A 15,070-nucleotide genomic window follows, 5' to 3' on the forward strand; every position below is an offset into this window, starting at 1 on the left:
GAGAGCAAATAGATGGATTTTGCTTTTTTATCCATTCTGCTACCCTATGTCGTTTGATTGGAGCATGCAATCCATTTACATTCAGTGTTATTGAAAAATGTGGGTTTCAATTCATTGTGTTCTCTTTAGGGGTCATGTTTGTAGTGGTGTCCTTGGTACCTTGTATTCCTTGCAACATTTCCTTCATAGAGTCCCTCTTAGCATTTCTTGTAGGGCTGGTTTGGTGGTGATGAATTCTCTCAATTTTTGTTTATTTGGGAATGTCTTTATCTCTCCTTCTACTTTGAATGACAGGCTTGCTGGATAAAGGATTCTTGGCTGCATGTTTTTTCTGTTCATCACATCGAAGATTTCCTGCCATTCCTTTCTGGCCTGCCAAGTTTAGTTAGATAACCACAGAGTCTATAACCATTCTGATAGGTTTCCCTTTGTATGTGAGGGCCCTTTTCTCCCTAGCTGCTTTCAGAATTCTCTCTTTATCTTTATATTTTGCCAGTTTCACTATGATATGCCGTGCTGAAGGTCGATTCAAGTTGCGTCTTAAGGAGGTTCTTTGTGCCTCTTGTATTTCAGTATCTATTTATGTCCCCAAATTCGGGAAGTTCTCGGCTATAATTTGATCAAGCATCTCTTCAGGACCTTTTTCCCTTTCTTCTTCTCAGAAATTCCTATGATACGGATATTGTTCTGTTTGTATCACTCAGGTCTGGAATTCTGCTTTCGTGCTCCTGTATCAATTTCTCTCTTTCTTGGCTTCTTCTTTTGCTCTAACTGTGTCTTCTAATTCATCTATTCTCTTTGCCTCTTCAATCTGTGCAGTGGCCGCCTCCATTTTATTATGCACCTCATATATAGCATTTTTTAACTCATCACAGCTATTCTTAAGGTCCCTAGTCTTTGTATCAATAGCTTCTCTGATGTCTTCCATGCTTTTTTCAAGCCCAGCGATTAATTTTATGACAATTGTTCTAAATTCTTGCTCCATAATGTTGCTTATATCTGTTTTGAGCAATTCTGTAGCTGTGATTTTTTTCTTGGAATCTCTTTAGAGGAGAGTTCTTCCATTTTGTCATTTTGGCTAGCTTTTGGTCTCTTATCAGTATTAAAAGCTTGTTATGCACCTGTGAGTATTGCTCTGACTGCCCAGGGCCTGTCCATTCAGGAAGTGTTCTTCTAACGGTGTCTCTTGGTTCCTCGGTTTCTCTTGTTGTGCTTTGATGATTTTATTTTCCTACTCAGTGATATCTGGTACTCTCCACCTTGTGTACTTGGGCTTGTTTCTTGAGGAAGCCTCACTCAGGCATCTTTGAGGTTGTCTCTGGAGCCTGTGGGTTCTCCCACTCTTGGCACATCAGAGCATTGTCGCTGCAGTCCTTCCAATTTTGATCGATCCGGGTAGGTGAAGACCACAGAGCTCTCTGCTTCTCCGCCATCTTGCCCTCCCCCAGAAGGGAATTCTTTTAGAATGAAAGGTGAGGGGCGCCTGGGTGGCTCAGTCGGTCAAGCAGCCGACTTCAGCTTAGGTCATGATCTCACAGTCTGTGGGTTCGAGCCCCGCTTTGGGCTCTGTGCTGACAGCTCAGAGCCTGGAGCCTGCTTCGGATGCTGTGTCTCCTTCTCTCTCTCTGTTGCTCCCCCGCTCTTCCTCTCTCTCTCTTTCAAAAATAAACACTATTTTTAAGAAAAAAAAAAGACATGTGAAATTTGTATTACACTAAACTTAGAAACCACAAGAAAAAAATTCACCCCTAGAAAATAATTGCCAACATTTCGTTTGCACGCCTCCGCGTGTCTTTAAACCCAGATGGTCCCCATTTACCACGTGCCAGGTGTCAGCATTGTTACCCCGTCCCCACTCCACGCTTCCCATGGGTGGAGCGCATCCTGATAGCATCTATTGTCACTTACAGTAATGAACTTTCTAGGAAAATGTGTTGTATCCGTCCCTTCTAGCCATTAACAAAGACGTGACGGCGTGCTGTCTGTCTCTCTTTCTCTCTGCAGAGAAGTCATTCAGAATTCAAGAGAGGTTCTGCGTTTATTGCAAGAAAAAAACCCTGCCTTCCAGCCGGTGCTCGCTATTATTCAGGTAAGCCGAGAGTGTGGTTCGGTCCTGCTAATTGAGGATGCCTTTCAGTTTAGAAGATCATCATAAAGAGAAGACCGGGGCATTACAGTCACAGAAGTCTTATCTGGGCAGAGAAGAGAGGGCACAACTGGAAATACTGTCATTTCCTTCTCTGTTTGGTCATTTTGCTTCTGCCAGGCTACTGGTTAGCTACCACTCTGCCCAAGTGGGTGATCTGTGAGTCTCTTTCCTCTTGGGGTGGGTAGCTTTCAGAGGTTAGGAGGCAGGCATCCACACAGGTTGTATTACATACGAAGGATATATTGTCCGTGTGTGCTCGTAAATGCTTATCAGATAGGATTGGAAAATGAGGGGGAAACGTTGCCCTTTGTTTCTGTGGAAGACGGATGCTTGACGGGGCTCAGTGTTCAGTGCTCCTACCGGAACGGTGAGGCCTGCCGTATGGTTGCAGGGCCCGGCGTCAGTACATGCCAGAAAGACTTTGCATTCATGTACATCTTTTGGCTGAGGCCCCTTCTTTCCCAACTGCAGCTGGCGTGGTTCGCCATCCCTCTTGGCACCCCCGGGGGGTGACAGGTGCATGGAAATACGGAGGCGAGCCAAGCCCGTGAGCTGACGCAGCCCAGCAGCTGGGCCCCTGCCGTCGTTTCTGGCAAGCACTGAATGTGTCCGAACAGCAGCCTCTAGTGCCGTCAGTGCTGTGATGTTCGAGCCCATGGAGCCCTGCTCGAGTCACGTGTGTTCTGCAGGCTCTGCCTCCACGACCCCTCCTGGGAGAGGCAAGCGAAGAGGGTAGAAGAAAAGTGACTGGAGCCCGGGCCTTTTGGGACTGTGCTTGCTGATCGCTTTCCAGCTACGGGCAAGTCCTCCAAACCCATCTTTGGTGTCCTTGTTTAGAGGTGCTGGCTGTGAGGCTACACGTCCCTTAGGAGGGCTACTACTATTATCTTTTACTGTTTTTTTATTTATTTTTTAATTTTTATTTATTATGGAGACAGAAACAGAGCATAAGTGTGGGAGGGGCAGAGAGAGAGGGAGACACAGAATCTGAAGCAGGCTCCAGGCTCTGAGCTGTCAGCCCAGAGCCTGACACTGGGCTCGAACCCACAAACTGTGAGGCCTGAGCCAAAGTCAGTCGCTTAACAGACTGAGCCACCCAGGCACCCCTATTATTTTTTTTAGTGTTTATTTATTTTTGAGAGAGAGACAGAGTGTGTCTGGGGGAGGGGCAGAGAGGGAGACACCGAAGTAGGCTCCAGGCTCCAAACTGTCAGCGCAGAGCCTGATGCGAGTCTCGACCTCACGAATCACAAGATCATGACCTGAGCTGAAGTCGGATGCTTAACCAATTGAGCCACCCAGGCGCCCCAAGAAGACTATTATTTTTTAAAAGTAACATAATTTCAAAGTTGTGAAATATATAGATGAATAAATACCAGCTCTTAGTCTCCTATTGAGAGCAGTAAGATTCTGTGTTTCCATCTCTTTCTAATTAATGAGGTAATTTATAGTTGCAAAATTAGTCTCTGTGTTACACCTTGTGCTTTTTTTCAAGGTGTTCATGTTGTCCTTACGTTGTCATTCTTGCTCCCTCTCCTAAGGCAGGTGATGATAACTTGATGCAGGAGATAAACCAGAATTTGGCAGAGGAGGTGAGGATTGTTGCATTGCACAAATTCATCATAATTTTTTGACTGTACGCTCTCTTACTGTGGCAGAATAACCTTGTGTTCCCTTTGCAGGCTGGTCTGAACATCGCTCACATCTGCCTTCCTCCAGATAGCAGTGAAGATGAGGTAATCACCACGGGCACTTGAACGCTCGGGTCGCTTTCTTCTTTAGAGGAAACCTCTTGGCATCTCTCAGTGGTAGTTAGAACAGATCAGCCTCTTCTTGTGGCTGAACTTGGAGAGGGAAGATCACTTTTCCCTCTAGCATAAATGCTCCTTGGCCGATCGTCCCTTAGTGTTTATTTTGGTGGAAGACTTGGTCTGTGGACTCGGTGACTTTGGTTGTGTTTCTTTGGCTGCAGCGGTAACGTCTAGTGGAAACTGGTGGTCCAGGACTGGAGGTTTTTCCCTGTCCTGAGTGGTTGTTTGCCCTTGGCCATTCCTTTGGCTTCTCTGGGTCACAGGTGGCTTATCAATAAACTGAAGGAATAGGATGAAAGCCTCTTGGGAGTCCTTTCGAGGTGAATGTTCTGGGAGTAAAGCCTTTGCAAGTGCCCTCAAGCCTGGCAGAAGCAGCCACCCCCGTAAGTGGTGGTGCGGAATCCAGACCGTGGGTGGTGCTCATGTTTGCTCCTTCCGCAGCTGGCTTTTCTTCAGCCTGGCTGTGGCTGCTTTGACTGCCACTGATGAGATCACAGAACGTGAAATAACACAGAAGTTTATTTTTCTCATACATAAGCCAAGTTTAGGAGCAGGATGCTGTGCGTCACGAGGCACCAGAAACTTAGGCTCCTTTGATCTTGCCGCTCTGTTATCTGTGTATCCACGATGGCGGATATCTGCCATCACATGCACATTCTAGCCGGGGTCAGATAAATCCAGACTTAGCAAGGAGAGATATACAAGAGGGTTATTGCAATAGGGATAGTCAGAGAATGTTTTACCCTGTAGCCAGCCTTTCATCAAAAGGGGGTGTCTGCTAATCAGGCTAAGGGTGGGCCAACACTTAGCAACATGGGGGAAGGATGGAAATTTCTCCAAGTTTGATTAACAAGCCTTTTGTTTCGATTGAGCTGTGAGGGCAAGTAGTTCACCTAATCGTTTATGAGACAACGAATGAAAATTCATAGGCTTCGTATTTGGTTCTTTGCAAAGGTACACAGAGGTTGTGGGTGTTTTTTAACCTGCGTTTTCTCAGATCCTGAGGCTCAATTCAACAACTTACTGTCACCAGCAAGGAAAAGGACCAAAGACAGTTAGGCCCTCAGTCTCTTCCCTTCAGGGACAGTTCCTAAAAGTCACAGTTTTGCATCTATGCCGTTGACCGGATTGCTTGCCCATGAAGCAAGGAAGGCTGGGAAATGTAGTCTTTACACCAGATGGCCTTAGACCATTTATTATAACAGCAAAAAATCAAGAGTTTATTACTGAGAAGGAGGGAAACCGCATCTAGGCAAATGGTTTCTGCCACACTTGGCCATTCTAATGTACTAGAAACACTGACACCTATCACACTAGCTTTAATAAACGCAGAGTATTTGTTGTCCCTTTGCAGGACACCCATTGTCTGTGTTTCTTCAGTTTGCCTGCCGCTGCTCTTGATAGCCCTTGATTTTTTTTTTTTATTCCTTGACTTATTTTTTGGCAAAAAGTCACATATGCCCCGTTTTTCTTTAAAATTCTGATAAATGTGAATTTGCATGGTGGTGATATCATCATGTCAGAATAGAGCACAGATCTTAATTTATGAGTTACGATTTTTCATCGCTTCTACCCCATCCTGGTTACAGGTAACACTAGAATAGACTGCCCGCTTCATTCTGGGCTGCCCATCAATGTCACTCCCTGTGACCACCCCCAGCCCGCCACCTCTTCGTTAATCCTTTATCTGCTTTAGTTTTCTCTGCATCATTTACCACTTCCAGAGATGATACTATTTTTTGGTTTTGCGCTTTTCTTCCCCATTAGACTGTAAGCTCCATGAGGACAGGCATTTTGTTCACAACCGTATTTCCTGTCTTAGAACCAGTACAGTGCAGGTGCTCAAAACACTCAACGTCTGTTGAATGAATGAAAGAAGAGTGAATAAACGAAACAAAATTTCCTTTCTTGTTTTTGTAGGTCAAATAGCTTTGTCCTCTCTTACAAGGTGGACCTGTGCGGTGACTTTTTGCTAGACAGTGAAACAGATGTGGTGAGCCCACAGTGAGACCCCTGTCAGTGGGCTGGCATCTCTTTTTCTTATGAACAAATAATATTGTGGAATGCAGTCAATCAGTATGTTATCTACTGGCATAAAATAAACAGAGGACAGAGCGTTGCTTATTAACAGGCCAATGTAGCCTTTTGTTAGCTTTTACATTACCTTCCCAAACTGTACTTTGGCCTTTTTCATAAATAGTGAGTTTCCTATAAAAGGGAGATATCTCTGCTTAGAATGCGTTGATCATAAGGCTTTGGAAATGCTTTCTGTTGCCAGTCAGGTCCGAAGAACCCGAGGGCCTGAGTGGTGGCTTCTTCGGTGTGAAGGTTGGGAAGCTTTTGTTAAACGCGTTGTGTTTGAAATACAGGCTTGTCTGGGCCAGTTTGAAATGTTTGAGAGGCATGCTTCCTGGTCTCCCTGAAGGTTGGCCGTGTGTTTGGCTCAAGTGTAATTGTGGACAGGGCATTGTCTTCTGCCTATCTCAGTGTTGTTAACTATTGAGTTTTGGTTTGGTTTTGTTCTCTTCTGTTCTGTTCTGTTCTGTTCTGGCAGGAAGTAGTGAACTAAGGGAGACTGAGAAGTCACTAAAATTCAGTGATGCTTCTTTTGAGCTTTTATAAACATGGTCAGAAAGAGGAACTAGATGTGATTCATTCAGCTTTCCATCAAGTCTTCAACAAGGACTGAAAAAGGAACTGTGACAGATGCATTTCCATGAATCTGTTCTTTATAAAAAGCTTCTTTTGCAGGGTCTTATTTTCGTAAAACTGATTTTAGGATCTTTTTTTACTCTGTAGATTATAGATGAAATCTTGAAGATTAATGAAGACACCAGAGTACATGGCCTTGCCCTTCAGATCTCTGAGAGCTCCTTTAACAACAAAGTCCTCAATGCCTTGAAACCAGAAAAAGATGTGGACGGGTGAGAAAATAGAAAATAATCAACTCTTATTGCTAAACGAGTTTTCTTACTGAGATTTTTCTTTGTCTTTAGTTCTACTGTTTCGACTGTGTCGGTAATTAAGAGGTGAAGGAAATGCTTTAACTATTGCAGGGATTTGAGGGTTTTTTAAATTCCATGTAAGAAAGTTACATATTTTCGGGTCACCTGGGTAGCTCAGTCAGTTAAGCCTCTGACTTCGGCTTAGGTCATTACCTCGCAGTTTGTGGGTTTGAGGCCCGCATCGGGCTCTGCTGACTGCTCAGAGCCTGGAGCCTGCTTCTGATTCTGTGTCCCCCCTTCTCTCCCTGTTCTTCCCCTGCTCACACTCTCTTTCTCTCTCTCGCTCTCTCTCTCTCTTAAAAATAAGTAAACATTAAAAAAATACAGAAAGCTACAGATTGTAGAAAATACACTTGGCTTTGTGTGGTGCTTGGGTGCTGCTCTGGCAAGGTGTCCTTAACACCGTCATACCCATTTGGTGACTTCCTGCCTGACTTACAGAGTCCTTGGCCAGCCTTGTCTTCTGATGAGCTTCCCCTTGGTGATTCTGCCAGACCAAAGAAACAGCCCAGCGGCCTGAGTCACCAGCCGTACCTATTCTCAGCCCCAGGCCATTTGAGAAAAGCAACACAAGCACTTTTGTGCACAACACAAGGTGTTTTTGAAATGAGAGTGGAAAACCACAAACGGGTGGCGCCCTAATATTTGTCTTTGACTCATGTCCTGGCATGACGTCAGCGTCAGGGGATACAGAATACCTCCCATTCACATGGGCCATCCGGACTCTCCTGGGGGAGCTCAACCCCCATTTTCCTCCGTGGACATAGGAAGTGTTTTGTATGGCGGCCAAAGCGTTACGAGGTTGTAAGCAACTTTAAAGCTAGATTCCCAATCCAGCATGTCTTCAGGGAGCTGGATTGGGAGGCTACCGCCTCACTGACACACCCAGGCTTTTCCCGTTGCTCTAGCCTTTGTGGGCACCCAGACTGCGGATAGACCCAAACACAGGCTGCAGGTTGTCCCGAAAATCGCTGACCCTAGTGCTAGACTAACTAGGAGGGAGAAGAAGCCCTAATCAATTAGAATACATCCAGGATCTGAAGATGTCAACATGTGATTTCAGATATTTCATTCAAAAGCAGAGGATTATGGAAATTTTTCTAAGTGTCTCTATTTTGTTACTAACCTGTATTGAGACCATCAGTTTCAGCTAGGTAGTTCTGGACTAATTAGTCCTGGATTTGGGTGAGGAAGAGCACAAAAGCCATTAAAAGTATCTGGTCACTCAGTGTTTTCTTTGATGTTCCAAGTATATAAATACTGATGCTAAGTGGGGGTCAGACTTGTGAATCCAAGTCTTGCTATGTTCCCCCAGCATTCTAGGATTGGTCCTGGATTTTAATACTAATTGAGGCATACATTTCCTTAAGGGACAAGTGGGCTCCACCATATGACCATGGTTTGCACACTTTCGGGCAGATTCCCTCTAGTGCTTTGAACAGAGCCGCCTGGAGTTGTGCACCCGCGAGGCCCTGCACGGCCTTAGGCTGTGGTCCTGTGATCCAGGCAGAACCAGAATTCCCAAGGTCGTGCCCAACCCACAGGCACCACTTCAGAGTTTCCTGAGGGCCTGCTCTAAGAAGCTAGTGGCCTCTATACCTGCCCACTCTTTAATTTAGAGTTAGTGATTTATTATATCCTAGCTGTGAAACTGACTCGGACGTTATTTGGGATTAATATTACATGGGTTACACATCAGTAAGTTTTGACCAAGCTTTGACTCCCAACTTTCCTTCTTTTCAAATTCAGAGTAACAGACGTAAACCTGGGGAGGCTGGTCCGCGGGGACGCCCACGAGTGTTACGTTTCACCTGTGGCCAGAGCTGTAGTTGAACTTCTCGAAAAGTCAGGTATGACTGCTCCTTCAGAAATGCCGCGATTTCCTAAGGATTGGTACGGACTTGACTTTTTAATAAGCATTTGTTTCTAGAAGATTTTAATTGAAACATGGAAGTGATGTTCAATGTCAGCTCTTTTTCTCATTTTTTGGGAGCTATAAAGGAGTAGGGCAAATTTGTCTAACAAGATTAACTGTACTACAGTTTTAAAGAGAAACTCGGAAAGATGGGTGGCCTGTTGTAAACAAGCGTTCAGCTTCTCTCATGAAACAGTCAAAACAACCACCAGGAAATCTGTTCCAAGTGTCAACTCCTCAAGTCTCTCGTTATGTATATGTAAATAAGTCTTGTGTTTAATATTTAAATGAGGAAGCTGTCAGATAGCGTTCAGGGTATGGAAACCTAGGTTGGGATTCAACCAGTGAGCAATTTCTTTCAGTAATCGGTATTCAATTTCCATCATTCTCCCCTTGACTTTGCTCTTTTATGTCAGTGATGTAGAAGTGAATAGTTTATTTTTCTTAGTTATCAGATTTAATGAATAAATGACTAAAGGAGCTTCTAGCTAGATATATAAAATTTAAGTAAATTTTTCTAGATTCCAGCTTGCGTAAAAAAGAGGCAGATGCCCCTTTTCCACATCGAAACATGCAGCAATCAAACAAAAATTCTGAAATAGTTAATATCCCAAATATATAAAGAACTTATACAACTCAGTACCCACTAGTAACAGTAATTGATTAAAACATTAAAAATGCCTAAGTAGACATTGTTCCAAAGATGATCTAGAGATGGCCAACAGACATGTAAAAGCGCTCAGCATCACGGATCATCAGGGAAATGCAAATAAAAACCACAGTGAGATAGCACCTCACACCAATCAAAATGGCTAGAATCAAAAACAAAAGAAATGACAAGTATCGGTGAGAATGTGGAAAAAAGAACCCTCGTGTTCCGTTGGTGGGCATGCAAATTGGCGCAGCCACTGTGGAAGACAATATGGAGATTCCTCAAGAAGTTAATAGAAATACAGATGATCCAATAATCCTACTACATGCATAAATATTTGCCCAAAGACAGTGAAAACACTAATTCAAAAAGATGCACCCTATATTTATTGCAGCATTATTTACAGGAGGTAAAATATGGAAGCGATCTAAGTATGTACGGATAGATGAATGGATAGAGAAGATCTGGTATACACACACAATGGAATATTACTCAGTCATAAACAAGAATGAGATTTTGCCATTTGTGATAACATGGGTGGGCCTAGAGGGTATTATGCTAAATGAAGTAAGTCAGAGAAAGACAAATATCATATGATTCCACTTATCTGTGGTATCTAAAAATCAAAACAAGCAAAAAGAACAGAAACAGACCCGTAGACACAGAACAAACTGGTAGTTGCCATGGATAGGGGGCACGAAGGGGGAAGGGGAGTGGGAGGAACAGGCTTCTAGTTATGGGATGAATAAGTCACAGGAATAAAAGGTACAGTACCGGGAATACAGTCAGTGGTATTGGAATAGCGTCATATTGTGACGGATACTTAATGGTGAGCAGAGAATGACATCCAGCCGCACCGCTGTGTTGTGCACCTGAAACTATCTAATGTAACACTGTGTGCCAACTATACTTCAGATAAAAAAATCCTCCCAAGTATACACCAAAGTTCTATGAGAAGATTAATTTTAATACATACCCTTAAGACAAGTAGCCATGAAGCTGAGGTAACCCATGCAGACACGGCTTGTCCATCCTGTGACTCATCAGGATGATGAATCTCCATCACTCTACCGGAAAACTCACAAAGAAAGAGTAAATTATGGCTGGTCCTTGTCGGCTGTAACTTGGCTGAGATGGCCAAGTTTTAAAAGGTTCTTTTTCTTCACACTAAGCCTTCCTGGGAGCAGGATGCTGATGTTTTGATTCTAATACTGGATTTCCATTTGGTGGGTAGGTGTCAACTTGGACGGAAAAAAGGTCTTGGTAACAGGAGCCCATGGGTCTTTGGAAGCTGCCCTACAGTGTCTGTTCCAGAGAAAAGGGTCCATGACAATGAGTTCCCAGTGGAAAACACCTCAACTTCAAAACAAGGTAAGCATCTTTCGTGTGGGAAACAAATGCTTATACTAGGGAAGTGAAAGGACTGGAAATATATAGCATAAGCATTTAGCATAGGAAGCTAGAGAAAGAGCAGCAGAAAAACCAAAGGATGAAAACAATAAAGAGCAGAAGCTAATGAAATAGAAAACCAGTGTACATGAGCCAAAGGTCAGCCCTTGGAAGAGTCTAGTAAAATGGAAGCACCACTAGCCAAAATAATCGACACAAAAAGAGAACACCAGCAGTGTTAGGAAACGAAGGGACATGACCACAGAAGAAAAATTATTCTCTACAGAGGAAACTGCGCAGTTTTATACTGGGAAATTTGAAAATTTGTATGAAATGAAAACTTCTGAAAACTGTAGCTTACAAAATGGGTTTAAGTAAAATCCACTAGACTTATATATATTAAAGACATTCAATCAGTCTACGCACAAAACAGGCAGACAAAACAGGCAACAGGTAGTGTTACAAATGAGTCCTACTGCCATCCAAAGAACACATCATCATCTTTTCTCCATTGAATAAAAAAAGAACACTTCCTAACCCATTTTATGAGTCCCCAAACAAGGACAGAATGCTAAAGGACAATTACAGGCCAATTTCATCTGTTAACATAGATGAAATCATCATCAAAATGTTAGCAAACTGAATCCAACACCAGGTTGGGGTTCTCATAGGATTGCAAGCATGATTTAGTATCAGAAAAATTCATTAAAACCTATTAACATAATTCACCATATTATCAATCACCATAGTAGATACAGAAAAGTCATTTGATAAAATCTAGTATCCATTATGATTTTTTCCCTAAAAAACATTTAATCTAGGAAATTAAGGGAATGCCTTAACCCAATAGAATACCTGAAAAGTTAGAGCAACTAGATTTAATAGTGCTATTAGAAACATTTCTTTGAGAATTAAGAAAGATAAAAGGGTGCCTGTTACCCGCACTCCTAGCCAATGCCATAGTATGAAGAAAGGAAGAATTTATAATGATTGGCAAGGAAGACACCAGACTGTCATCAATCCTAGATGATAGGATTACCTACATAAAAAGTCCAAAAGAATCTATTAAAAAATAGGAGAATGAATAGGAGTTCACTTAGGTTTTTGGTGTAAGATCAACATGCAAAACCCAATGCATTTCTACACATCACACCCATAGTTACAAAATTAATTCTTTTTTAAAAAATATTTGTTTGAGAGAGCGCACGTGTACATGAACAGGGAAGGAACAAAGAGAGGGGGAGAGAGAATCCCAGGCAGGCTCCATGCTGTCAGCATCGACCCCTATGTGGGGCTCTGTCTCACGAACTATGAGATCATGACCTGAGCTTGAAATCAAGAGTCGGCCGCTTAACCGACTGAGCCACCCAGGCGCCCCTCATTTGTATCCTTTTACATTTTCATGGCAGAAACAGTTAATAAAGTTTTTAGTTTCAAAATATGACCATGAATTTAACAAGTTCCAAGCAAAGTGAAGTTAAATTAAAAGTGTATTAGTTACAGGGGCACCTGGGTAGCTTAGTCGGTTAAGCATCCAACTCTTGGCATCATCTCACAGTTCATGAGATCGAGCCCCACGTTGGGCTCTGTGCTGACAGCCCAGAGCCTGCTTGGGATTCTCTCTCTCTCCCTCCCTCTCTCTCTTTTTCTCAAAAATATACATTTTTTAAAAAAGCATAATAGGTACAATAAAGTCCCGCAGAACAACATCAAAAAATACACTCTCATGTTGCTGCACAACAGAAAGGAGCAAGTTGTAGTGTTGCTCATGGAAGGCAGGGGTCTCCACTGAGCAGCGTTATTTGAGTGGCAGGTGGACTGAATACATTTTTTTTAATGTTTTATTTATTTTTGATAGAGAGAGAGAGACAGAGCATGAGAGGGGGAGGGGCAGAGAGAGAGAGGGAGACACAGAACAGGAGCAGGCTCCAGGCTCTGAGCTAGCTGTCAGCACAGAGCCCGACGCGGGGCTCGAACCCACGAACGTGAGATCTGACCTGAGCCACCCAGGCGCCCCTGAATACATTTTAAGACAGCTCAGAAACGCCTTGCAATTGAGCTCAAACTTACATGCCTTTTTACTGGTCACCACATGGTGGCACCCTATTCAAGAAAATTCACGGGCAACGTTATGCAGTGCAGAGCCTAGAATTTTTGATCTGGAAGCTTAGTGAAAGAGGAAAACAAACCCTGAACTGAACAGCTGTGGTGAAAAAGAGAAAAATACCTTCACTGGCAACTGAATGTTTTCACAGCTGTCACAGAGACTTTGCTTGTTGTATCTGTATTTTCGTAAAACAAAGACATCTTTCAAAGTACATTTTTTTATTATGGAAATAAATCACCTTGACTCTTCTTTGGGATAAATCTCATTTTGACTTTGAGAACGATTAAGAAGCTTTACTCTCTAGAGAATCTAGAAATTGGGTAACTGTCCTGTTTTCAGATATCCAAGAAGGTTCTCTTAAAAGTTCACGTGGCACACACATTCTGTTTCCTGAGGCCTTGGTATTTATAACCGCACCACCGTGGATCTTAGAGACTGTGGACTTTCTCTTTATTGCTTCGTTAAAAAAATTTTTTTTAATGTTTATTTATTTTTGAGAGAGAGAGAGAGAGAGAGAGAGAGAGAGAGGCAGACTACAAGTGGGAGAGGGACAGAGAAAGAGGGAGACACAGAATCCGAAGGGTCCAGGCTCTGAGCTGTCAGGATAGAGCCTCCCATGGGGCTCGAGCTCACGAACAGTGAGATCACGACCTGAGCCACACTTAACTGACTGAGCCAACCAGGCTCCCGATTACTTCATCTTTGTAGCCAAAAACACAGAAAGGAATTTTCAGGGCTCCTCATGCTCTTTGTCTTTGAAATGTATTTGGTCTCCGGAATTTGGCCTCCTTCTACCTGGCATACTTATCCCACCACGAGATAAAGCCTTTACCTTTGCATTTTCCATGCCAGCAGCCAGCTCGGGACCGCCACCTCCCCCCTGCCGATAGGCCTCCATGCTCCTGCCTGACGCTGCATGTTTCCCTCCTCCTCTATTTTATTTTTAAAATGCAGGCCATTGCTGGGCCTTGTCGCAAAGGGTCAGCAGACCTCTGCAGACTGCGGTGGTGGCAGCTAATGAGGTACCGAGAGCACAGTTGGCATCCTGGGGCACCTGCCCAGAACAGGGTGCGCCCACCCTTGCTGTACCCTTAGAAAACCTTCACCGTGAAAAACATTGGAAGTGTAAGTTTCACAACGGATTGGGATTTTTGTTTTCTAATTTAGTTCAGAGCGAATGAACAGTCCAATCTAAGATTATAGTACTTTTAGATTCTCCTAATCAGCAGTGACAAGGGTTGAGGAAAGAAAAAGGGAAGCAAAGGATTATGGCTATTAGATCGAAGGAAGTCATCTTGCAAAGCATTCCTTCTGGGCTTATTTGTACCTGACGTGGCACGAGACCCCCGTTGACTGTCTGCTTGGGGATTTCCATCGTGAGAGGTCTGGGGATCAGGTGACCATGAAACGTAAGAGCCCTGTCGCCCACCCCCTACACTACGCAGCCTTTCAAGTTGGGCTGTCCAAGCAATCACTCTACTTGTGACCAGTAAGAACTGCCTTTGAGGATTTAGAGTCAGACCCAACATTTGTGTTCTGGGTAAGCGGTAGGACATAGGCTTTGGTGACAAACAGCTATGGTTTCATGTCTTAGCGGTCGCTTAATTTTTCTGAGCCTTGTCTCTTCATGTGTAGAATGGGGATTATAATTTCCCCTACCTGTCGGGGGACTTCGGTCATGTTTGCTTTGCACAGAACTCGGCATCTACCAACGTCCGCGTTAATGGTTTGGCTACTGTTAATGGTGAGTCAGGAAACATACTGGCAAGTTTCTCAATGTGGAAAGGCCACTGGGCCAATTAAATCATAAAGAGATAAGCTAATAAAATAGTGGCATGTAGGTCCCTCTTTGGAAGCCCAGTAGACATGCTTCTAAAGCGTGGCTGGCTGGAGACAGTCATTCTGTGAAGCCTCCCAGCGACATTTGAAGGTGGAGGCGATGAAGCCACAGCAAGACTAAGAGACAGTGTCTCAGAGAGAGTGGGTGCCAAGCTCACCCCGGTTTTCACCAGGAGTATTCCCAACGTTGTAACAGAGAGCTG

The 15,070-nt window shown here is 43.6% G+C and overlaps 1 protein-coding gene across 2 annotated transcripts in view; it reads left to right on the forward strand.

Moving 5' to 3' along the window:
* The first annotated feature begins 1,999 nt into the window (after positions 1 to 1,999).
* The window catches only part of MTHFD1L (methylenetetrahydrofolate dehydrogenase (NADP+ dependent) 1 like), a 174,159-nt gene continuing 161,088 nt past the window's right edge, over positions 2,000 to 15,070 (forward strand). For both annotated transcript variants that reach the window (XM_029945150.1, XM_029945151.1), the window contains exons 1-6: positions 2,000 to 2,089; positions 3,691 to 3,741; positions 3,832 to 3,885; positions 6,760 to 6,884; positions 8,715 to 8,815; positions 10,767 to 10,903. In XM_029945150.1, the coding sequence (XP_029801010.1) occupies positions 3,709 to 3,741; positions 3,832 to 3,885; positions 6,760 to 6,884; positions 8,715 to 8,815; positions 10,767 to 10,903 (450 nt within the window). In that variant the 5' untranslated portion in view covers positions 2,000 to 2,089; positions 3,691 to 3,708. The remainder of the gene's footprint in view (positions 2,090 to 3,690; positions 3,742 to 3,831; positions 3,886 to 6,759; positions 6,885 to 8,714; positions 8,816 to 10,766; positions 10,904 to 15,070) is intronic.

This window comes from Suricata suricatta, chromosome 7 (genome assembly GCF_006229205.1).
Source record: "Suricata suricatta isolate VVHF042 chromosome 7, meerkat_22Aug2017_6uvM2_HiC, whole genome shotgun sequence".
Classification (NCBI taxonomy): domain Eukaryota; kingdom Metazoa; phylum Chordata; class Mammalia; order Carnivora; family Herpestidae; genus Suricata; species Suricata suricatta.